The sequence below is a fragment of the Osmerus mordax genome, chromosome 4, assembly GCF_038355195.1.
Source record: "Osmerus mordax isolate fOsmMor3 chromosome 4, fOsmMor3.pri, whole genome shotgun sequence".
Lineage (NCBI taxonomy): Eukaryota > Metazoa > Chordata > Actinopteri > Osmeriformes > Osmeridae > Osmerus > Osmerus mordax.
In genome coordinates, this window is record NC_090053.1 from 21,427,879 (window position 1) to 21,453,105 (window position 25,227).

General features: G+C 44.8%; 3 protein-coding genes and 1 long non-coding RNA gene across 5 annotated transcripts; 2 read left to right on the top strand and 2 right to left on the bottom strand.

Moving 5' to 3' along the window:
- The first annotated feature begins 1,878 nt into the window (after positions 1–1,878).
- zgc:172145 (Ferritin light chain, oocyte isoform-like) lies at positions 1,879–7,042 on the top strand. 2 transcript variants are annotated; one of them, XM_067234996.1, is made up of 4 exons: positions 1,879–2,200; positions 2,533–2,679; positions 6,185–6,241; positions 6,653–7,042. In XM_067234996.1, exons 1-4 carry the CDS (start codon positions 2,033–2,035, stop codon positions 6,947–6,949), a joined length of 669 nt encoding a protein of 222 aa, XP_067091097.1. In that variant the 5' UTR covers positions 1,879–2,032; the 3' UTR covers positions 6,950–7,042. The 2 variants fall into 2 exon arrangements, with proteins under 2 accessions (XP_067091097.1, XP_067091096.1); XM_067234995.1 differs by lacking the exon at positions 6,185–6,241 and having other exon boundaries at positions 6,653–7,040.
- Positions 7,043–8,969: 1,927 nt separating this feature from the next.
- Positions 8,970–10,609, top strand: myod1 (myogenic differentiation 1). Its single transcript, XM_067234072.1, has 3 exons — positions 8,970–9,698; positions 9,848–9,920; positions 10,071–10,609. The coding sequence occupies exons 1-3, from the start codon at positions 9,189–9,191 to the stop codon at positions 10,301–10,303; spliced, it is 816 nt and encodes a 271-aa protein (XP_067090173.1). The 5' UTR covers positions 8,970–9,188; the 3' UTR covers positions 10,304–10,609.
- A 2,618-nt stretch (positions 10,610–13,227) lies between these two features.
- On the bottom strand, positions 13,228–20,470 carry tnnt3a (troponin T type 3a (skeletal, fast); the record flags this gene model as incomplete). Its single annotated transcript, XM_067234073.1, has 11 exons — positions 13,228–13,572; positions 15,634–15,674; positions 16,073–16,163; positions 16,319–16,431; positions 16,536–16,649; positions 17,411–17,488; positions 17,920–18,036; positions 18,167–18,206; positions 18,362–18,380; positions 19,307–19,324; positions 20,212–20,470. Coding segments are annotated over 11 exons (927 nt in total), but the record flags the coding sequence as incomplete, so codon positions are not given.
- Positions 20,471–21,919: 1,449 nt separating this feature from the next.
- LOC136941546 (uncharacterized) lies at positions 21,920–24,108 on the bottom strand. Its single transcript, XR_010876538.1, has 3 exons — positions 23,971–24,108; positions 22,075–22,113; positions 21,920–21,938 (listed from the first exon to the last, which is right to left on the bottom strand). It is a non-coding gene; the product is annotated as an uncharacterized lncRNA (long non-coding RNA).
- Between the last annotated feature and the right edge of the window lie 1,119 nt (positions 24,109–25,227).

Consider the following 25,227-nt stretch of genomic DNA (forward strand, 5'->3'; position numbering starts at 1 on the left):
TATCTGAACAATTTTAAAGACAAAAAACGTAAGTACAAATATACTCCCCTCGTTCCATTGTTAAAGTATGTCGCAAACCATCAACTTACTTTTCCCCCAAATGTTACTGCAACTAAATTGACAAGAATGTGTTGACTTCAAATTTGTGAAAAATACATCTAAACCCCAACCTCCCCCAGTCCCCCCCCCCCCCCCCCCCCCTGACACACACACACAGACTCACACACACACAAACACACTCAGGATCTCATATCTACTGCTCAGGACCTGCCCTGCCCTCACCAGCACCATGCCATGGTCCAGGCTGTGGTGGGGGTCTGGGCTAAACTGATGGGTGTGTAATGTAATCTAGGTCCAGGGCTGTCCCAAGCACAATGCTGCTGCTGTGGTGGAGGCAGGGAGGCAGGGAGGCAGCCTGTGGTCTTTACGGCAGGCAGCAGGTGTGATAACAGACACCTTGTCAACTCAGGCAGGCCCCAGTGTCAGCACTTCTGGGTGTGTACGCTGCCTGTGTGTGTGCATGGTTGTGTGTGTGTGTGCATGGTTGTGTGTGTGTGTGTTTGAGTGTGTGTACTGCCAAAAAAACGACCCAAACGTCCACGTCGTGTTTGAGTGTGTGCGGACAGCTGCTGTCCAGGCCGGGGGGGCCTTGGTAAAGACTGGACCTCGGACTGAAGACCCACACAGAGTTCTGTCAGGGACAATGTAAGAACAGGTATCTCTCTACTTCATCTAGTTGGCATTGTATGTTACCTAATTAGAATTTCTTTTAGTTTTGACACTTTTATCCAAAGCGATGAACAAGTAACACCCGTCAGATGAAGACGAGTCCAAGGCGTTCTCCTGTGAGCTCCAGGGGCATGGCTGTCATTCCTTAATCACCCTGGACGGATTTATCTACGTGTCTGTGGGTCACGGGGTCATGTCAGGGGTGCAGGTCCTGGCGACCTCTGGCCGGCACTGAACCGGGGTTCCCCTTCTTCCCCTGGTGGAGCGGCCACAGACCAGCCCCTCGCGTCACTCATCTGCCAGCGAGGGCTGTGGTGGCATGGGCCGGGGGTGAAACACGAGAGGAACACACCCCTCCACCCCCAGGAGGAGAGGGGGAGAGGAGGGGAGGGGCTGGGGGGGAAGCTGGAAACATCATCTCTGTAACATGGAGGGATATAAATGTAGCCACCTTCACCACTTCTGGATCAACATACAGAATATATCATGTTAATACTGGAAGGTATGAGGAGACAAGTTGGCCGATGTTCAGCAGGGACATGAGAGTCTGCATGGGAATTTACAGTTCAGAGAAGAGCATGTGCCCCCAATTCCAGACAACTCCTTGGAGAGTAGAGCTTTTCTGAGCCTATTAAAATATGTCACCCTCATATAAAAACATGGCCAGACTGAACTTGAATGTCCTAAATTACTATATTGAACATTTCAAATAAATACATTTTGTAAAAGGCATTTCTGCTCAGCCAGATCAGACCACTGTTTATTATTATTGTCAACTTTGATCATGTGCTAATAAATGTTTTGATTTCTGAAGGAAGATTGCATTGGGTTTTTTCTTTAATGTTTTACTTGTATAAATAAGTGTGAGCACAAATCTGTGTATCCCACCACTTGAATTTATAACCTGCTAATGTTACGACTCGCATATGTTTGATATTCCTGGATCAACATGAGTATAAAAGCATCCGCGTTCCAACTTCTACTTCAGCAGTCAATTGTATATAGCCTACGATATCAACTGACGGTTTATTTCCATAGCTCGCGAGTCCCATTAATTATCTAGGACGGGATGTCTTTCACATGCACCGGATGAACTTGATCTGTGGAACACAGGAAGCGATCGTAGTCTATTTTTATTTTTATCCTGTGGTCCCCAGCAGCGGCAGACTGTAAACAACGTGTATTGTGTAGCTACTTAGTTTTATCGGTCCACAGCTCAAATAATAATGAAATAGCACCCCGATAAATACAGCGAAATTATTTGTTACCACGGTTGAAATATTTGGCATAGCGACTCTTTAACATGGCTGAACCAAGTACCAAAAGATTAAAAACTAATCTTCCTGTCTGCAAGACCCACCGAGCTTGTGTCGGCAGCAAAGTGAAGCAGAATCTCCCCACGGCTGTGGAGGAGAGTTTGTGTGGCGTCTCGACATTGCTTCTCGAAGTCGCCTACAGGCTGGAGGCGCTGGTAAGGTAGCGTGTTGTTTTCAACCAAAGCCATCAAATCAAACATAAACTCAAAGCGATCAGCACAGATCAGTTGCGTTGACCTAAATATGCATCCGTTACTGTTCATGAGTCTCTCGTAGTGTAAGCAACGAGCAAAAAATATATTAATATGATACAGCAAAACAAAATCCAGGGATCTCATAACTTCAAAGCAGTGAATAGTGTTGTATTCATCTTTCCACATCTAGTGTAATCCTGTTTTAAGGGTTGGGGAAGCTAGCTTCTTAACCAGTGATCCCAAATGTACTGCACTTCATCCTATTATGATTCCCACTGCCTCGACTCTCCCAGTCCCAGATATTTGAGCAGGATGACATTGCCCTGCCAAGAGTGGCAGCGTTCTTCCATCAGGAGTCTGGGAAGGAGCAGGAGCAGGCCGAGGCCATGATGGACTACCTGTGTGAACGCGGAGGACAGTACTGCAACAAAGACATCCAGGTAAGACCACCCCAGGAGATGTACCTGCTGGAGGAGCGTGTTGTTAACACTCAGCCTGGGTCACCCACACACATTGCCTCTGGTCATGAGTAGAGCCCGACCGATAAAGGATTTTTAAGGCCGATACCGATACAAATATTTGGTGATTTAAAAATCCCAAATATAAAACAACCCATACCATTTTGAAAAATGTAGACTTTTATATTATTTTTAGGAATATAAAACCTCAAACATACACCAGAGTATCTTAACAATGTCTGGTATACTTCCACAGCCTTTACTTTTTCAATTAAGTTTCAAATAAAATGATAGTAAATCACTAATCTTTGAAAATAGCTTATAGCAAATCTTAACTTTTTTTCAAAATTGTCAAAAAATCTTAAATATACACCAGATTATTCTAATAAAGTCTGGCCTAATTCCACAACCTTTCAATTTTAAATTAAATTTTAAACAAAACTCAAATAAATTGCTCATCTTGGAAAATAGCATTAAATCCACGCTAATATTAATAACCTTTTCAAAATTGTGTGCCTGATTGTGCACATTCTCAAGATTTTTTGCACTGTGAATTTGCACTCTCCGTTCTGTTTTTGAATAAAGGGTTGGAAATTAATGCTTTTTTGTTTTTGTTTTTTTATCCGATTCATCGATTAATCGAAAAAAGAATCGACAGATTAATTGATTATTAAAATAATCGTTAGTTGCAGCCCTAGTCATTTGACATGGCCGGGAATTACATTTACATTTATTCATTTAGCAGACGCTTTTATCCAAAGCGACTTCCAAGAGAGAGCTTTACAAAGTGCATAGGTCACTGATCATAACAACAAGATAGCCAAAAAAAACATTGCGAGTAGCCAAAACATGAAGCACACATTGTGAACAACCAAAGTAAGTGCCAAAGGGAAGAACCATAAGAGCATGTAGTTAAACAAGTCACAACCAAACAACATGAACAGCTATAAGTGCAAGTGTACCTGTGGGAAAAAGCAAGCAACAGTAATAAAACAATATATCACAGCGAGAACCAAAACATTTAAATCCGTTACCACAAGAGCAACAAGTCTCTAAGCAAGAGTCATTGTGATCCTTGAGGAAACTAACATCGGGTCAAGCGAACCGTTCCTAAGTACCGTTGTACTCCCGGAACAAGTGCGTCTTGAGCCTTTTCTTGAAGGTGGAGAGACAGTCAGTGTCTCTGATGGAGGTGGGGAGTTGATTCCACCACAGGGGGGCCAGACAGGAGAAGAGCTTGTGTTGGGACCGGGCGGTCTTGAGCGGTGGGACCACCAGGCGGTTGTCTGAAGAAGACCGTAGGTGGCGGGTGGGGGTGTAAGGCTGCAGGAGAGACTTGATGTAGACGGGTGCAGTCCCGTTCACTGCTCGGAAGGTCAATACCAGGGTCTTGAATCTGATACGGGCCATGATAGGTAGCCAGTGGAGAGAGATGAGGAGCGGGGTAACATGGGAGCGTCTGGGTAGATTGTAGACCAGGCGGGCCGCCGCGTTCTGAATCCTCTGAAGAGGGCGGGTTGCACATGCTGGGAGACCAGCGAGCAGAGAGTTGCAATAGTCCAACTTGGAGAGGACGAGTGCTTGGACTAGCAGCTGGGTGGAGTGCTCAGACAGGTATCTCCTGATCTTCCGGATGTTGTAGAGGGTGAATCTACACGACCGGGAGACCGCAGCAATGTGGGCCGTGAGGGAGAGCTCGTCGTCCATGGTAACCCCAAGGTTCCTGGCAGAGGATGAAGGGGTCACCGTCGCAGATCCCAGGGTGATTGAGAGATCGTGGGAGATGGAGGGTTTAGCCGGGATGATGAGAAGTTCTGTTTTGGCGAGGTTCAGCTGGAGGTGGTGCTCGGTCATCCAGGCGGAGATGTCTGTGAGGCAGGCCTCAATCCTAGCTGAGATCCCCGGATCGGTCGGGGGGAACGACAGGTACAGCTGCGTGTCGTCAGCGTAGCAGTGGTAGGAGAAGCCATGGGAGGTGATGATTGGTCCAAGTGAGGTGGTGTACAGAGAGAAGAGGAGGGGTCCAAGGACGGAGCCCTGTGGGACACCAGTGGAGAGCTGGCGAGGGCCCGACAGTTTGCCTCCCCAGGAAACCTGGTAGGATCTTCCCGACAGGTAGGATGAGATCCACTGGAGTGCAGTGCCAGTGATGCCCATCTCAGAAAGTCTGGCGAGCAGGATCTGGTGGTTAACCGTATCAAACGCTGCAGAAAGGTCCAGCAGAATGATAACGGATGACCTGGAAGCCGCTCTGGCAGACTGGAGGGCAGTGGTGACTGAAAGGAGGGCAGTCTCTGTGGAGTGGCCAGTCTTGAAGCCCGATTGGTTGGGGTCAAGCAGGTTGTTCTGAGAGAGAATTGAACCAGCAACCTTCCGATTAATAGCCCGATTCCCTAACTGCTCCTGTTATTATTTCCTCACTAAAATAATGTTAATGCAGTTTCTGATAAATAAAATGTTTAAAAATACAAACTTAAGATATGAAACTTAAAGCCCTTTGAAAAAACCCCGAAAAAAACCCCATTACTATTAATTTATCGGCCATTATAAATGCCGATACCGATAGTTTGGAAAATGCCCAATATCGGCCCGCCGATATATCGGTCTGCCTCTGGTCAGCAGGTACTCCCTGCCTAGCTCCACCCACGATGACAATATCATTCAACTTCCATCAAAACTGCTACCCCCTCAAATTCAACTTTCTGAATGGAAAAGTGGTAATAGTCTGGAAAGTTATGAGAGTTGAGCATATGCACCTGTTCTGTGATATTAACATAAACTAAATAAATAATCTAAATTATCCCTGAAATAATCCCTTCCATTTTGAACGTAGTGCCTATGAGACCTATCCTATTATTTTTGTCAGGGCCCACTGAAGAGATCGTGAACAGAGAGGTAACTGGTGAGAGGGAGGGGTGAGAGGGAGGGGTGAGCGGTGGGGGCGTGAAGGGGGGGGGGGGGGGAACCCTGGGGCTTTGCCTAGAGTTCAGTTCTTAATGCCTGTCAGGGTGTACATTTCGCCTGAGTTCCGGAAAATTGGGGATATGAATGTGATGGCGGAAGGACAGTGAATTAATTGTGTTTCCAGATGTAGGTGCTGGTGTTTGGCCTCTGCACCAAGTGTTTCTTTCTGCCTCCTCCGCTTTTACGAGTCATGTCAAACTCATCCTGAGGGATACCGCGAACAGTTCCATCATCAGCGATCCGGAACCCCTCGTTATCCACTGATCTGTGTCACTCAAACGATACTTCCTTAGCATGACTAACCCTGCCATAAGTTAGGACTTGTTTTAATTGAACGAGGCTGTTGAAAACCCTTTGCCACTCTCAAACCATCATCACAGGACAGATCCAGGGAGCTCTCCAAGCTGTCTGCAGGTAGGCAAGGTCTCACTAAGAGCCAGGGTTCTACCCGTTAGATACCAGGAAAAATGCCTACCCTGTACCCCAAGCCCAGGCAGGGCGTGTGTGTGTCGTTGTGTTCCAGAAGCCCGGCTCTGAGCAGGTGTGTGTCTGTGTGTTCCAGAAGCCCGGCTCTGAGCAGGTGTGTGTCTGTGTGTTCCAGAAGCCCGGCTCTGAGCAGGTGTGTGTCTGTGTCTTCCAGAAGCCCGGCTGTGAGCAGGTGTGTGTCTGTGTGTTCTAGAAGCCCGGCTGTGAGCAGGTGTGTGTCTGTGTGTTCCAGAAGCCCGGCTCTGAGCAGGTGTGTGTCTGTGTGTTCCAGAAGCCCGGCTCTGAGCAGGTGTGTGTCTGTGTGTTCCAGAAGCCCGGCTCTGAGCAGGTGTGTGTCTGTGTGTTCCAGAAGCCCGGCTGTGAGCAGGTGTGTGTCTGTGTGTTCCAGAAGCCTGGCTGTGAGCAGGTGTGTGTCTGTGTGTTCCAGAAGCCCGGCTCTAAGCAGGTGTGTGTCTGTGTGTTCCAGAAGCCCGGCTCTGAGCAGGTGTGTGTCTGTGTGTTCCAGAAGCCCGGCTGTGAGCAGGTGTGTGCGGTGCTGCCAGCCCTGGAGTTTCTGCTGGTCCAGTGGAAGGATGAGATGTCTGTCCTGGTGGACCTGAGCCTGCTGGCCCGGCAGAACAGCGACCCGCACTCCGCCAGCGTGGTGAAGAGCCGCTTCCTGGGGCCCCTGGTGCCCCGGGTCAAGCTACTGGGAGACCTCCTCACCAACGCCCGCAGGCTGGGCTGCGGGCCACAGGGGACCCTTGGGGAGTACCTGATAGACCGGCTGCAGGCCGAACTGACCAGCGCTGGGGTCGCTTAAAACGCTCGCAGGTCCCACGTGTGTTTGTGAGAAACCCCTCTGGTGAGTGGAACCAGGGGCGGAGCGATGTCTTCAAGTGTGGGGGGGCGGGGACTGAGGATGTGGCCGTTAAACATGATTGTGTTCATGTAAAGTATGTGTGTGTGGGGGGGGGGGCAGATTTCACTCAGTTTCTGGAGCATGTCCGCTCCCAACCTGCCTTGTGAGGGGTTCTAAGCACCTGTGTTGTGGATTTGATGGGAGCTAGAAGACACACCTTTCAAACCTTTATTGCTTCTATAGACATGATCCTTGGAATGGACGAGGAATAGGATAAATGGGAATAACTGTTCCATACAGTATGCAAAAAGGGATATTACTATATCCTACTTCTTTACCGGTTGAAATACGGTATAACTCCAAAGTGCCAGCACCATATCATCCAGATGTTTAACGTGAAAAACGTTTTTTAGATGTTACTCTCTCTGAAGTTTGTGTTTTTTTTTATGATATTATAGCTTCTTCCAAATGTATTACATAAGGAATGTGCCGTTATAAAGCACCCAGCCTCCTCTACACTCAATACTCCCTCTCTCCAGAGGGCAAGCTGACATTAGAAACACTTACATTTTAAGTTACTTTTCCTGCATGGCATTTTGTGTGTTCATGAGCCAAAATACCTATCTGGTATAAACCATTATATAAGAATGTTATTACAGAGTACAGTGTCATAATATACATATTTTTAATATTCTAAATACTAACTGGTTGAATTCAATAAGAGGACAAGGAAAGTATTATCAACATAAGGAGTCCAGTAACTGTGTGATCCTTTCATGCTTTCTTTTGGGGTATTGTCTGTACCTATATATCACTTCAATAGTAATCATATACCTACAATGAATATTTCTTCAAAAATAAAATGTTGTTGAACAAAGTTGTGGATTATCATTGTGCATTCTTTCATTGTCAGTGTGTTGTATAATTCTGTTCATGTCTTTAAGTTAGGCCAAATTGAAAACTCACTGTCGCCATCCAGCGTTCATGTTGAGCCATGCCCTCACTGACCACTTGCAGAGTTATTCGATTTTCAAATAGGAAAATAGTCTAGAAAATGAATTATTTAATTAATCTAAGTTCGTGGATCGGAACACATTCACGCATGCTAGGTGTCCACCGAATAAATTCACCGCGTATCACCCAGCCTGACCGTCCGTCCCTGCAGCACCTAGGACGTCAGGTGCGTCAGCAGCACGTCCAAAGTGCATGTCCTGGCTTCGATCTGATATGCATTTTTATTATATTGTGTTCTTTGTGAAACCTATGTAAGCACGGGGAGAAGATGCAAACTCCAAACCGACAGGTTCGGCCCAGTGGAGAACCCGCCTGAGTACCGACAGGGCCCAACTGAACCTCGACCCTCTAGCTGCGAGTCGGCAGCGCACGGTGAGGCGGCAGCGCACGGCGAGGCGGCAGCGCAAAGCAATGCGCCACAATGTCACGCTTTTAATTGATCTTAAAAATAGTAAAGCATTCAAAAAATATGAATGCATTCTCCTATCCCAGTGATGTTTTTGCAATGAGCCTGTTGGCAAGACTATTTTATATGACCTATTTTTAAAAGGCTATGAATAAAAGAGCTGTACATATAGTTACTTAGGCTGTCTCGATTAGTATTTCAAATCAAGATTCTCTTTTTCATAGTGTCACTTAGATAGCCTATACGTCGTTTTGATAATGTTGCCTACATTTATTTCACAGATTTCACTTTTAGAAAATAACACCATGTATTTCCCAAATTAGAATTTGTTGTAGATGTTTCATTATTTTCATCATTTTATCCTTTTATTACCCTCCGGCAGTAAAGAGTACTTGTATCTTACACTAATTAGCGTGAAGTTGTAAACCCCTCCCTGTGCACCCCGTCTGTGCGCCTATTGGCCAGTTCACACAGATGTCAGAAATGTTGAACACGCCCCTGCTTCTCACACCGAGCATAAAAGCTAGTTGTCTCTCCAACATCAGCAACAGGTACCCCGAGGCTAAACGAGGACTAAAGTTGACTTAGATAACCACATTCCTCCTTTAACATCGTTGTTTTGTGTTCTCGTGGTTAAAGCGATAGGCCTACTCTAGCCTTCCTCTCAACCTTTTAGTTGAGAAGTTTTGTTTTGTTGACGTTTCGTTAACTTGTTATCCCAGCTGACAACTGGGGACAACTACATTGTTATAAAGTTGGAATTGAAATTTAAAGTGAGAGATGGAATTGTCGGATATTTCCTTCCCCATCAACTCTGCTGATGACTTTTACGACGACCCCTGCTTCAACACAAGTGACATGCACTTCTTTGAAGACCTGGACCCGAGGCTGGTCCACGTGGGTCTTTTAAAGCCAGACGACCATCTCCACAACGAGGACGAACATATTCGGGCACCGAGCGGGCACCACCAGGCTGGGAGATGCCTCCTGTGGGCATGTAAAGCATGCAAGAGAAAAACCACCAACGCGGACCGCCGGAAGGCTGCCACTATGCGGGAGCGGAGACGGTTGGGCAAGGTCAACGATGCCTTTGAGACCCTGAAGAGATGCACGTCTACCAACCCCAACCAGAGACTGCCCAAGGTAGAGATCCTCAGAAACGCAATCAGTTATATCGAGTCCTTGCAGTCTCTGCTGCGAGGTCAGGATGATAACTACTACCCGGTGATGGACCACTACAGCGGGGACTCGGACGCCTCGAGCCCACGGTCCAACTGTTCTGATGGAATGGTGAGTTGCAGCATTTTTTTTCAAAGTTGAATAGTCTCCACATTAAAGCAAATTTCGTTTGTTCTATGTACGTAAAACGATGTCAGCGATTATAGGACAGTCTAGATGGATGTGGACGTGGACGTGACAGTTTTTTCTGTTTCCCCCAGATGGATGGGCCCACATGCGCATCAGCAAGGCGAAGCAACTTTGACAGCTCTTATTTCAACGAAACGCCAAATGGTAAGTTACTCAGCACATGAATGAATGCAGTTGTGAAAAAAACTATAATTCTGTTATTTCACAGGCCTACAAATCATGACAGAATTTAAACCTCGGTGGACTATGACATTTTAGTTTATCTAACCGCTTTGTTTTCCATCTTTGTTACAGCTGTTTCAAGAAGTGACAAGCACGCAGTCATATCTAGTTTGGATTGTCTATCCAGCATAGTTCAGAGAATTTCGACAGATACCTCCGCGTGCACTCTGTTGTCAGTTGAGGGTTCCGAGGGTTCCTGTTCTCCGCACGAGGGATCTGTCCTGAGCGAGCCCGCATCTGTGCCGTCACCGACCAACTGCCCCCGCCAGTCCCACGGCCCCAACCCCATTTATCAAGTATTGTGAAAAGACCATTTCAATTTGGCTTATTGTAGTGCCTTGATGGAGACAAATCAATTCCTTTACAGTAAAAGAAGTCAGCGAGTGACGGACAGTGTGACACTATTGCAGAAGTGAGGCAGAATGGCCAAGGTGTCAGTCGTCCGTGCTATTACGCTAAAAAGAGTGGTTTTCAATTCCTTAATGTTCATTGCTAACGTGCATCTTGGGGTCACGTCATGCTTTTTGTGAGATATAGGCTAGACCTATTTAAACAATCCTAACCCAAATGAATTAATAATGTAATAATAATAACGATTGACCACTTCCTTAGACTTGTGTGTGTGTCAACGTTATTTTTCCTTGCCATGTATTAGAGGACCATTTTTGTATATTATGTGTAAATAAGAGCCGATTTGTTACGGAAACAAAGAAAAGGAAAACACATTTTTATGTATTTAATGCCTGTTTGTTTGTTGTGTGGAATGTTACTCTTTATATTTATACAGTTTAAAATGAGTGGACGTCAAAGTTAGAACGAATAAATGAGTATGACTATTTATACAAAATATGCTTCATCATTCATTATCAGTTGGACCTAGCTATTTATCAGACGCTAATATCCAAAGTGGTGGAGAGGGGGAAATTTGAAGCAGCAATCTCTGATCTGCTGTCAAGTGCTCTATAACAACCGGGTGAAACCCCTTTATTTGATTTAGACTAACCCACAAAGCATAATAATTACATTCCAGTGCAAGAGGAACCAACGATACAATCACAGCCATGTTGTCAACCGAATAGTCTTAATAACAATAAATAGGCCTATATATTTTTTTATTATAAATAAAAGCCTTGGTAAATATGTAAAAAACTAAACATTTCAAGAAAAGGAACTTTTTCGTTGTACGATATAGAGAGCAAAGACTGTAGCCTACTCGAACGGGATACTTTAGCAGTTGAACCGTTAATTAGCTTATGCAGGCCTGCACTGGACACATTCATATTGGTCATTAGACTAGAGGTTTATCTGAATTAGAATGGTAGGCCTATACATTTCTAAAGAATTTAAAATCTAAATAATTGAAGTCAATTTGGCACTTGTATGCATTAATAGTCCTGCAGGAAAATGAAACAAAATATAGGCCCTATTCGATTACAATCTACCGGCTGTAGGTGCTCATTACGAATTTACTGAGGCCTTAGATTGTCGTAAAATTATTTTACACCTCATCATTAATCTTTTAGATTTCCATTTCTATGAATAAGAAATATTCATTACGGGTCGATTAGATCTATTTTAACCTTGTCAAAAATGCAAAACACACGGAATATAAAATTACATTACATTACATTTAGTCATTTAGCAGCACTCCCTTACTTACTGAAAATAATCAGTAAGTAAATCACAGATATCCCTGAGCAAACTTGACAAGTCTGGGGTCTATGCTATTTATAGATGTGACACATAAATTGGTGTCGAACTGTTTGGTCATTATTAGGCTGCGTAAAAACTAATACAATAGGCCTACATTTCCAACCCTGTTTAAAAGAGAACGTAGGCAGGCTATGCCGCACATTACCGATTATTGCTGCAATATTCTTCAGAAATGTCCAAGTTTATCATCTGACAAACAAAAATACACAGCAACATGTCTCTCTCCTTCCCTCCCTCCCTCCCCCCTTCCCTCCCTCTCCCTCTCTCCCTCCCCCTCTCCCTCTTTCTCCCTCCCTCTCTCCCCCCCTCCCTTTCCCTGTCCCTCTCTCCCTCCCCCTCCCTCTCCCTCTTTCCCTCTCTCCCTCCCTCCCCCCTTCCCTCCCTCTCCCTCTCTCCCTCCCCCTCTCCCTCTTTCTCCCTCCCTCTCTCCCCCCCTCCCTCCCTCTCCCCCCCTCCCTCCCTCTCCCTCTCTCCCTCCCCCCCTCCCCCTCTCCCTCCCTCTCTCCCTCTCTCTCTCCCTCCCTCTCTCCTTCCCCTCCCTCCCTCTCCCTCTCCCTCCCTCTCTCTCAGAAGGCCAAACAGCCTGGAGCCCCAGTCAGGAATGAAGGATATAAAGTGTAAAAGCGTCATCATGAGGACGTACCATGAACTACAGCGGAAACGTGTCCAAAGTATAACAAAGACCTCCTGACGCTCTCTATAATACAAACACATTATTTAACCATTAAACCTGTTAGCTATTAAACCAAATTTTATTTAATATCAAAAGAGTAGGATATAACATTGTCCTTAACTTAATGTAAATTGTAAACCGGATACGCAGTCCCATATAGCCTACACAGGCCTATATCCAACACCTACCAACATAAAACAAATGCACCATACTCTTACCGAAAGTTTCGAAGCAAACAATACAGAACTGCCTGCAGCGTGGATTTACGGTGTGCACCTGCCTTCTCTCCGAACCGGACAAACAAGCTCACCTGACCTACCATCTCCTTGTATGTTTTCCTGACTTGGATCCAACCCCCTTTTATCCACTAGGTGCCAGTTACCTATGCATTCTCAAACTTCATACACAAGGTGAGAGCACAAGGTGGCTATATGACCTGTAGGCTACCTTGACCTGCACGCTTTGGATAATAGCGTCTGCTAAATTAATAGGCCTATATTACATTTCATTACATGAGTCGGAGCCCTAGTTTGCTGTTTTCATAGAACAATCTTGACATGTGTTCTAATTTGGCCAAGTGTTTTTTTCTATGAGCTGACTAGGCCTGTCAGTCATCATCAATAGAGCCTTCACCTTCTTTAGGTTCTTGAAATCACAGCATTTTTGTGCACACACCCACCAAAATCCTTGGTAGGCCTACATACTGAACAAATTCGATGCATTGTAGGCTATTGTTTTGAATAGCCATCAGCTGGGGACATATTATACAGTTGCATATATCTTACAATATCTTATATATCTAAGATATTGAGAGCTTTAATCATTGAACACATTTTTACATGGTTAAAAATACTGATCTTTATTGAGTTTTGAATAATAACAGCTACAGACATAGGCTGGAGAGTCACACTTTATTTACAAAAATACTGAGAACCAAAATGTCCAGGGCTTGAAAGCGTGATGACAGATGTTCCTACAACAACAGCTAACGACCTCTTGCTGGTTGTAGCACGACTTTTGTGAAACAAACAGTAAGACTCTGCGTCAGAGTTGTCTGAGCGATGCCCTTAGCGATAGTGTACGTGTCTGCAGTAGACGACTTGTGTCCGGTACAGCGGCAGTTTGTGCTGCTAGTGGCAGGATAAAACGGTTTACTTTCTGCGGCGGGCGGCTGCTCCCTTCTTGCTGCTGTAATGTGTCAAAAACACAAGAGAGAAACCAAGTGAGGAATTACAAAGCACAACGCAGCATTTCCTTTCTCGCCCAGAAAATAATTACGCTATTTTACTATAGCCTACTGAACATATTGTCTGAACATATGTCTGAAATATTTTGCGTCATTCAGACTAAACGTCAACAATGATAAAATCACATCAAACCACTCCAAACAAGTTGACAATTGAAATGCACACTGGTGTGTCACCACATGCAGGACTTACCCACATACAGTATCCTACAACTGTATTGACGAGGAGGGCATAGATAAATAATACCTTATTCCATAATAATCCATGAACCGTTTGACCTCTGGGTCGTAAAGACTCATGGAGTTTTATGTTATAACGTGTCTGGATGGTACACTTTATGGCATGGATACATTAGCAAGCAACAGAGAGCGAAGAACCATGAACTACCTGATTGAGGCATATTTCCCTCTGGGAAATATATAATTACATTTACTAGTTACTAAAAACACAAACAATTGGACAGTTTTCTCATATTCATGTTCTCTTTGCCCTTAAAGCGACTGACAATGTGACAAATCCCCACAACACAGAACACATAGACCAGGTACATCTATCTATGTTGCATCACAGGTCAGGAAGGGATGCTCACGATAGGGACCAGTTGAGAACCTCTTGGTTCACACCCAGTCAGCCAGTCATCAACGGCCTGGATGTTGACCTGAATCCTCTGGCAGTGAGGTTGTCAGTATGTGATCAAAGAAGCGTAACTAGTGTTTGAGATTGTGACTAAGTACATGGGTACTCCAACTTCCAGTGTACAATTAGACAATCTAGAAAAATACGACAATGTCCAAATTGTTCTATTTTTGTAGATTGTTTAATTGTACGTGATACATCTTATCAGAAGGAAACTCAACCGTGTTTAATCTCTAGGATTTTCTATCTAGGATTTTGACACCATGAACTGACATGAACTGCCCTTAACAGTTATGACAGCCATGTCATGCTGACTGGAGTATAACGGGATAATTCTACGGACGGTCAAGTTAAACGTTAACTGTTCAGAACCCTTTAACTCTGCATGGTAATCAGATTAACTGATGCATTTCTCTGAAATGCTCCAGATTCCCATGCTTGCCGTCTTCGTGGGACTGGGGTGATCACGCCTGTGGGGCCACAGTACTTACTGCTTCTGTAACTCGTCAATGCGATTCCTGAGAGAGAGGACCTGGAAACAACACATCAGTGTATTTAACAGTGACCATAGTGGCATTACCTCCGGAGGAGACGCCCTCTCCAGGGATCGCCCTGCGGACCGAGGATGCCTGGGGGGCTGATGGGAAACCAACCCGGAGAACACACACCTCACAGACACCAGGGAGGGGGCTGCTAAACGTCTGTTATCTGAGCTGTCAGTTCAGTTTCTTGAAGTGAAAAGAGTCAAGTTCATAATCTTGGGCTTGAGATGGTTCATGTGGTCTTTGTGTCTCAGAGTTGATTTCACAGCTGGCCGAGGAAGGGAATGGAGACAGGTTAGAGACGCTGCTGGACCCGGTCACTTACCTTGTAAAACACCATTCATTAAGACCTGGCTAGGCTGACTGGAATGGAGGAGTAGGCCCAAACCAGTCTCCTAAAACTGGGTTCAGATACAACAGCTAACTTATTTTTTTGTTGTTGTCAATTTCAGTGCTTGTTATTTGGAATATTTCAAATATAATTGATGCTTAATTTGGCGGGGGAATATTTCAAATATTTCATCCTTCATTTGTTTGAGAGAAGTCCTCAAACACATTTCTCGTCTTGGCTGTTGTACCTGAGCACGGCCACCACCCTTGTTTACGTCAGCTGCTAATCGTGGTGTGTTGTCAGGCCTCCAGGATGTCCTTGTCCTGCTCTGCCCCAGTGGTTCTCAGGAAGTGTCCTGCTCTGCCCCAGTGGTTCTCAGGAAGTGTCCTGCTCTGCCCCAGTGGTTCTCAGGAAGTTCCCATGCCGACGAAGCAGACCATGCACCGGGGGGGGGGGAGACCCTGAGCTACAACACCTCCTTAGCACTACTTACAATTTACTGAGCTCCTCCACTCTCTTACGCAGGCTTGTGACCTGAAGATTAAAGCAGACCTGTGTTCATATCTGAGAGGGCTTGAGGCCTCCAAAGTGACTGTGGAACTAGCATTGTCAACCCTCCTTTACTATACTGAAGTATGTCTTGAACTTCCAATGGCAGTATACAGTTTACACAGCACGGCCATGATTCCAGTTGATAAACCACGTTCTTGCCAAATACCAGTTATAGCCTTTGGACAATTTCTAAAATCTCTCGAGCATTTAATATTCTGATGGTTGGAGCCAGTCTTGTCCTATCAGTTCAGCTCTTGAGTGATGGGGTGAAATTCAGATTAGATTAAGATTACATTATACACTTCAGTATAAACATACAGTTGGTACTTGAAAGAAATGGTTAGAAAGGTCTTCCTCACAGGGAGGCTCTTGTAACTCACCTCATATTTCTGCTTCTTCAGCCTCTCCAGGTGGTCAAACTTCTCAGACTCCAGGGAGTGCATCCATTCATGCAGCTCCTTGGCCTTCTCCCTGGGGCAGTGTGACAGCACAGGTGAGAAGAACAGCTTTGATCGACGAACACAGTTATTTACACTACCTGTCTGCCCACAGAGAACAATCATTAACACCGTACTGTACATCCAACACGGTACGTAGACTCCAAGTGTGTAAAAAAATATTCTTACTTCAGTTTCTCCTCGTTCAGATGGTCGATGTTCGCAGCCTTGCGTCTGCCAGCCAAGATCTTCTTCTTCTTCTCTCTCTCAGTCTCTTTCTTTCCTCCTCTCTTGGAGTCGGCCTGGCGTGAGACAGAGAAGAAGTCACGCACATGTCCATCCTCCCTGTGAATGCTGCGTTTCCAAACAGGAGGAATCCCTGTCTGTCTGTGCGAGGTGAGCAAACCTTCTGCAGGTGGCTGCTGTAGTTGGAGCCCATGTTGGACAGGGCGGACTTCTTCTTAGCGTCCTCATCAGCCTTCTTCTTGGCATCTGCCTCCTCCCTCATCAGCCTCTCCTCCTGTGGGCGTGGTCAGAGCACCAGGTAGATGTGAGCTATGGTAGGAACCTGCTTGCTGAGCAGTGTGGGGCTGTAGTGTGGGGCAGTAGTTTAGTGAGGGGCTGTTAGTAGTGTGGGGCAGTAGTTTAGTGTGGGGCTGTAGTTTAGTCTGGGGCTGTTAGTATTGTGGGGCAGTAGTTTAGTGTGTGGCAGTAGTGTGGGGCAGTAGTTTAGTGTGGGGCAGCAGTGTGGGGCAGTAGTTTAATGTGGGGCAGCAGTGTGGGGCAGTAGTGAGTGGCAGCAGTGTGGGGCAGCAGTGTAGTGTGGGGCAGTAGTGTAGTGATGGGCAGCAGTGTGAGGCAGCAGTGTGGGGCAGTAATCTGGGGCAGTAGTGTAGTGTGGGGCAGTAGTGTAGTGATGGGCAGCAGTGTGAGGCAGCAGTGTGGGGCAGTAATGTGGGGCAGTAGTGTAGTGTGGGGCAGTGATGTAGTGATGGGCAGCAGTGTGAGGCAGCAGTGTGGGGCAGTAGTGTGGGGCAGCAGTGTGGGGCAGCAGTGTGGGGCAGTAGTGTGGGGCAGTAGTGTGGGGCAGTAGTGTGGGGCAGCAGTGGGGGGCAGTAGTGTGGGGCAGTAGTGTGGGGCAGCAGTGGGGGGCAGTAGTGTGGGGCAGTAGTGTGGGGCAGCAGTGGGGGGCAGTAGTGTGGGGCAGCAGTGGGGGGCAGTAGTGTGGGGCAGTAGTGTGGGGCAGTAGTGTGGGGCAGGTAATGTCGTGGAGGCACAGACCTCACGTTTCGCCTGGCGCTCCTTGTCCTTCTCAGCTCTGATCCTCTGTTGCTCTGCTCTCTCTGCTCTGCGCTTCTCCTGCAGGGAACACACAGGAGGACTGGTTACCTTTACACACTCATGTCACACACAGGAGGACTGGTTACCTTTACACACTCATCTCACACACAGGAGGACTGGTTACCTTTACACACTCATGTCACACACAGGAGGACTGGTTACCTTTACACACTCATCTCAGAGATTCATGTGATTTAGAAACCTGCATGTTCAACTACAGCAAGGGGGAACTATGTTTAGACAATATGAATTTCCCTGACACAAACCAGAAGAAGATGAAATATACATGCTTACACAAATACATTAACAAACATAAGATATAATTGGTCAAAACATCTGTCCTGTATACCTTAATGTTAGATGTTAATGTTAGTACCCAATGATTGGGTCCTCCACTACCCCACCTTATTAGTGTCACCACACAAGAGACGGATGTTTCTGGAACTTACGATTCTGTCCTTAAGGGCAATAAGCTCCTCCTCCTCCTTCTTCCTGTGCTCGAAGTGAGCATCGATCAGACCCTGCAGCTCCACCAGGTCCTTGTTCTGACGCTTCTTCTGGATGTCCTGTTGGATAACAGACACCGGTCATCCCAACTCAGACCACAACAGCGTGTCAGCAAAGGGAAGATGGATATGATGCAGGTAGGTCCATATAGGTTAGAATCATGGATGTATATAATACAGGTTTACTCACATCAAAGTCCACTTTATCGCCATCAGGGATCTTTGGTGCCCTATGGAAAGATACATGGATTCAATGTGTTAATCACCAGAGCAGTAATATCAAAATAAAGAGTTTGTTTGTTTTATGAGTAAATGTGTTAGATGGCTGATTGTTTTTTCAAAGAAATCAGTTGAAATTGGGTCACATGAAAAGATGATGACTTACTTGAACTTGGGCTTCTCGTCTGTGCGTTAGGAGATGAAGAGGAGGACAGGTATGTTATTGGGTTAGAAATGCACACAGGAGCAGTTTAAGCACTCATTCATTTCAGGCAAACATAGTCAGGCATTAATTGAATGATATCAATGTTTCGATGATTCAATGTTTGTATTTTATGTGTAATTAATGTAATGAATCAGCAATACAAAACTCCAAATAGTTGTCTTGCTTTCAATTAAAAGGAAGTTAGTTCTTTGAATGACAAGAAACATAAAACAGAAATTCAAACTTCACAAAAACACTTAGGCACGTAGAATGTTATGGTCGATAAATGTTTGGACGTGTGTAGTCAGGGCAGGCCCTGTGTGTAGGGAGTTTACAGTGAGCTTAAGTTAAATGCTGTAAAACGAAACCCAGGTCTTCAAAGAGTGTCAGATTTGCACTAATAAAGAGATTAGAATCTGTTATGTTTTTGGCTTGACCCCCACACCATTTTCAGAAGCATGACCGCTAAAATGTGGTCTACTAATTAATAAATAAAAAAAAACATGAAAGTGTATTGTTGTTCTCATAATGAGTTTGTTTCCATGCCATGCAGATCATTAGTGGCGTAGCAGAGTTGAACAGTGGGCTCACTGCGCAGAAAAATGGAATGTTAGCATTGCATATTCTCTCACCCTTTCTCCACTTTTTAAGGTTATCTTTATAGAAATTCGCTTATGAAATGTATGATTCCGAAATACCTCAACCTCAGCGATAAATTTGTATATATATATATATATATATATATTTTTGGAGTCAGCCAATTTCTCGGTGCTCTTTGATTTGACAGACGGGTATAATATGGAGTGACATTGTGTAACCAGCACAGCAGACATTCCGCAAATACAGTGAGACCTCAGACCTCGGGACATCAACATAAAATGAATCAACTTGATTTCATCCACATACCTTCCTCTTCAATGGCCTCTGCATGCAGCAAGCATTGAAAACAAAAGCAAAATACACAGCATTAGCAATGGCACTGAGAGCTGCACATTCACTAGCTGCTTTACAAGGGTTGCCAAGTTGAGCGTTTGCCTTTTTTTGACTTTAATCTTTTCAAATGAAATGATACTTTGGTGAACTGATCAACTGAATGAATCAGATTAGAGACTAATAAAGGAAAAGCATAGAAGTTAAGAAGTCATGAGGACTGTGTTCACCACTAGCACTTCAAAGTATCTTATAGGGACACATGTCCTTTAGAGCAGAAGATCACGCAGGCCCTTAAAGGACATGGTGTGTTCTGTGCTGCACCAGCATGTGCAGAGCAGGCCTAAACGTGAGCACAGACAAACTGGAATTCCTTTACTGAGATACAAGCAATACCAAACAATATATGCAGTCTCACATCAGCCATCAAAGGTGACAGTGAAATGTTTGGCTAATTCAACCATCTGTCATTCATTTCATGTTTGACAATGGTGGGAATGCCTCTACTCATAACAGCAATGCACAAAGTTTGTTTTGTACATGTAGGCTTGTCTTTGGTTTTTAACATGACCAGTGCCTTTGTTACTCTAAAGATCAGAACTTAGGAGTTAGCGGTCGTGTGGCATCTATAGTTATTGAAGCTCAAATAATCACTAGCAGTTTGGAAGCAGATTTGCGCTATAAGCAGGGATAAGGGACCGTGAAGAGGGCGTGTTTACACTGTATCCCATCTCCTTTCACCTTGGCCAGATATGAAGAGAAGGTACTAAAATTGGAAATGTGGAACCTGAAAGTGTTCTGTATTTGTTGGGTCTGTCTGTCTGTAACAGGTGGAGCACACCACAGTGGCGAAGGATGAAAGAATACCCCATGCAACATACCTTCCTGCTCAGGTTCTGGTTCTGGTTCTGGTTCTACCACTGGCTCTGGTTCTGGCTCTGGCTCTGGCTCTGGTTCTGGCTCTGGTTCTACCACTGGCTCTGGTTCTGGCTCTGGTTCTGGTTCTGGTTCTGGTTCTGCCTCTGGCTCTGGCTCTGGCTCTGGCTCTGGCTCAGGTGCTGCCTCTGGGGCCACCTCAACTTCCTCTACAACTTCCTCTTCTACGGCTACACATGCAGTGGGTGCCGAGGGGGAGGAAGGGTGATGAGAGGGTTAATAGAAGAAGGGTGATGAGAGGGTTAATGGAAGAAGGGTGATGAGAGGGTTAATAGAAGAAGAGTGATGAGAGGGTTAATGGAAGCATGAAGGAGGATGTGTGAGGAGACAGGGAGAGGGATGGCTGGTGAAAAGATCGAAGGACTTGGAGGAAAAGACCACCCGGTGAAGCAGAGGAAACAAACAAGCCGTTAATGAAGGAAAGATTATGCAGTCAGTGGTGAAATATTTACAAAAGTGAAAATGCATATTGGTTTGTTATTCACATATAGCAGATTATTTCCATTGCATTGTATGGTATGACAAAAAGTGTAATTATCTTGTAAAAAAAAAAATAAGGTTAAGGAAAACAGAGGAAGTCTGTTTCTTTTAGGATCTCTATTGAATTCAGTGGAAGGTAATAAACAACATTAGTGTTATTTAGCATGCTGTACACTACAGGAAGACTCAACGAGTCGAACACAGATCATTGATCACAACGATGAGGGTAAGGACTGACAGATGAGTACAGATCATTTTCAATTATTCAAGTTATTTACATAAGGAATTTTGTCAAATTTTTTTTACCTTCCCCATCGACTCCTTGTTTTTTTTGTTTTCCGCAAAGAAAGGAGCAAAACAAAAATGTCAACAAAATATCCAAGCTGTACCCAATTCAAGAAACTGTAAATATGGGTTCAGCATGGATACATGCTAAGCATACACAACACTGCCCTCCATAGCTCCTGCACAGTCAGGATCAGCATGTATAGTGGAACAGCCCCAGCTGTGTCTACTGTGGGGCTGTTTACACTCAAGACACGATCAGCCGGGGCTGTTCAGCTACATCTGCATCATGACGGTGAAGTACCTTTGTATCCTTCCCTTACTTTCAGACATGCAGAGTCAAAGGGGACCAAGCAACTACAGTTTCTCATACAGAGTTGCAGAACCTGTTGCTAGAAGATCGATACTATTCAACGTGAGTTGATTTAGATTTTGTAATTGAGCATGAAAGGTGTAGTAGGTCTAATATGTCCTGTGGTAAATGATGGTGCCTGCAACCATGCATTAGGAAGTATAGGTTGTGATAGGAAACCCTTCTCTACAAACTGGAAGAAGGGTTTGGAATCAGAGCTAGACTTTTCCACATTCAATAGAACAGAGTATAAAGGTACACATTAGGATACATAAAAAAAAAAAGAAGAGTATCACATCATGGTAAGTCAATGTCTGTGTTTGTACAGTAGTGTACATCTCGGACCCTAGGAGTCAAGCCAAACCTGAAAATGTAGTGTTTTCATTGTTGTAACAAGGAATACATTTCTGTTTAATAAAACATTGGCAATGGTCCAGAAAACACACATTGCATTATACTATCATTACTTTGTACAGTTCAGACTGACAGGGAATTGTAGAACAGAACACTCATGATAAAAGCATGTAAAGAAACAAACATTACTTACCCTCAACACTGAAACCAAAAAAGAAAGAATGTGTTTAGATAGATCCATAACAACTCTTTAATGTTAATGTTATAGGGGCTGTTATAGGGCACTGGAAGAGGATGACAGGATGAGTAGATGGTGTGGATTAAAGCCAATACTTACAGGTCCTCGGTATCAGACATGGCGACAGTGGACTTGCACCTGGAGCGAGAGAGGAGAGACACTCTTTAAGGAACACAGGGATGGTCTCACACAGGCTGGCAGTATATATAGCGAAGGATAGTGTTACAGACTTAAAGGTCTTCTCACAACCAAGACCACCCAGCACAGCCAGTCACTGCCCCTCCTTGACACCCAATCAAGGCCCCCCAAATATTTTCAATAGGATGGTGAGATTAGTTATGTGTGTGAGATTGTGTCCTGTTTTGTAAGTTCTATGAGATATTCAACTGAAGTTTCACTCGCAACGCGAGAGGCATCTCAGTTGGCAAATGAGAAGACTGCCAAACATAGTGACAGTCATCTTATTCCTTGAGTCACAGCACTTGGGTGACAGGTGGGTGACACGTTCAGACGTTGACACAGACCAAACTCCAGGTTGCAGTAAAGTCCAAAACCGATTCTACTTTCTGTTTTTAACTGTGAGATATTTGAAGGTATATTTTAAGTAAGTGTTCCTCGTGTGTGTGTCTGCAGTGTCTGCAGTGTGAGCATGGCGAGAAGGCCCCTGCACATCATAACTCCTCCAGAGGCAGCTGCAGGCGTCTCTCAGAACAGGTTCAGGATCCCATGACTCCTCAGATCAGGTTCTCTCGGAGTGGGATCCATAACCACGCCTTATCGGGTCATCTCTAGCACTTAGGCATTTCTCAGATTCCATGCTGCTGAAATACATTTGACTCTTTGAAAACACCTGCTATAGGCACCCAGAGGAACACCCAAAGGAAATCATGAATATTAACAAATGAAAGTAGCTTAAAATATTTTACAATGTTTGATTGGTTGTGGCTGAAAAGTTTGAAAATAAAGACTGTCAAGACTTTTCAATGACCCAGACTGATGTGTCTCTGCTAGAGACCTGTCTCCCACAGTCTAGTTCCTGGTCCTGTAGGTCCATGGCTCCCTGACAAGATCACATCAAGATCACATCAGGGAGCACTCTCATGTGATCACTCACATCAAGATCACATCAGGGAGCACTCTCATGTGATCACTCACATCAAGATCACATCAGGGAGCACTCTCATGTGATCACTCACATCAAGATCACATCAGGGAGCACTCTCATGTGATCACTCACATCAAGATCACTCACATCAGCTTTGAAAGACACACCTCAATATTGCTACTGCTCCTTTTTACATTCTCTCTAACCAACTAAATCCATCCATGAGCATATAGATGATAACTATTCATCTATTGATAACCCTTCTTCCTGATTTGGACACGTTCAATATTTTAAATGTATTCAAATTCCTTTAGCTTTTACTTCAAGAAATGTTAATCCATTAGGTGAACTCAACATAACTACAAGCATCAGAGGGTTATTGGTAGATCCCAGAGTTCTGTTCCCCTGTGTGGGTCCTTGGGGACAGACAGAAACAAAGCGAGGGCTAGTCTGAAACTCACATCCTTTTAACAACTGAATCCAACAAGCTACAGGAAATAAACAAGCAACAGACTCTATTAACTAACCTACACGTGCATGCAACTACACCCATTCTACAAAATCAAAGCTAGTCATGGAACATAATCAATTAAAAATAAAAACCAACCAAACAGTGGGGCCCTCTATTGGTTCTGGAAGATCCTCCGTGTTTCCTGTTTACTCCCCACAGTCTAATCCCTCCCTGGATCCTGCTCCCCCTCGACCCCATGATGGAGCTGCCTCTGCTTGAACGCTGAAGTGGCCCACCACAGTGGCAGTGATTTGGCAAGTGTGGGTTCAGCTGTTCTGGAAAGGGACAGGCCATACCAAGCCCTTGATCCTCTCCTTCATTCACTACTTCCACATTCTCTCTTCCAACCACTCTCTCTTCCTCTCACTCTCTGTCTTACCTCAGAAAAGATGAAAGAAGTGAGCTCCCTGCTGGCGAGACTGGCTGTGAGATCCTGCCAACTCACGGCCACGATTATGTCCTTCTGTTTTAGTGAAACTCGACCTCCCAAGACGCCTTATTGGCCAAGAGTGGATTGGAGGCAAGGCCACAGGAGAAATGTCCTCGCTCCTGGCACTCAATAAGGAGCTGAATGGATTGTGTGGGGGAGAGTGAGGCTCAGGTTTGGAGAAGGGCTGTGAGGATGACATGTTGCTATATTTGCCCTCAGATTAGCTAAGCAAAATCAACCTAGGGTCTGAGAAGGACAAGATCGGAATTTCAGGCAGTCAATCATCTGGCTTCCTTGTCCCTTTCCAAGATGTGTAGGGAGCTATAGGAAGACCTAAACGTAATGTTCAGTTTGCTCACAAGAGGACTGGGGGCTGTTTATCTCAACAGAGAAAGTTTACTCAGTAGAAGAATCAGTTCTACACTCCTGGAATAGTTATGTGTAAACTAGTGCACCAGGTTCATGGTAGCGGATTATTGCAACTGGAATTGTAACTTATTAAGACACAATAATATAACACTACTACAGATTTTCTTCTCATTGTGATAAGAAGGAATCTGCATTTCAACTATTTGTGCATGTAACCCATCCTATTAAAATGTTAACTGGATTGTGATGCCATTCATTCTACACACCTTAATTTCCTGTGTGGCCTTGATTGGTCTTATTCACTATGAAGGCTGTCCTTAATCAGAAGCACTGTGGTTGGTTTCTATCAAAGTCAGGATTGGTGTGGACTGGAGCAGTTTGGGCGGTGAGTGCTTGTAGCTCCCAGCAGGGGGCGCCACGCTGACAGTGTTGGGGTGCAGGCTCCAGGCACCATCTGGAGGTGATGTCCAAGGGCCAAAATCTGATAACTTTGGGGGCACAATTACGTAGACATTTTCTCAAGAGCGGTTCCTGGGGGGGAGTGGGGCTGTAACACATAGCCTACACTAAACTTAAAAAACATTATTATGTGTCTATAATCAGCTTGTGTTAATAACTAACAATAAGTATTACTAATGAAATGACTTACCGGTAGTTATGTTTACAGTGATATATTGGGGGGGACAAATCATATTTTTCCCAGGAAAAATTGGGGGGGGTGGATGGGGGGGGGGACACCAACAACTCCCCCCAATTTTTCCTGGGAAAAATATGATTTGTGGGGATTCCTGGGATTTCGGCCCCTGGTGATATCTATGGAGCTAAGGACGCCCCCTG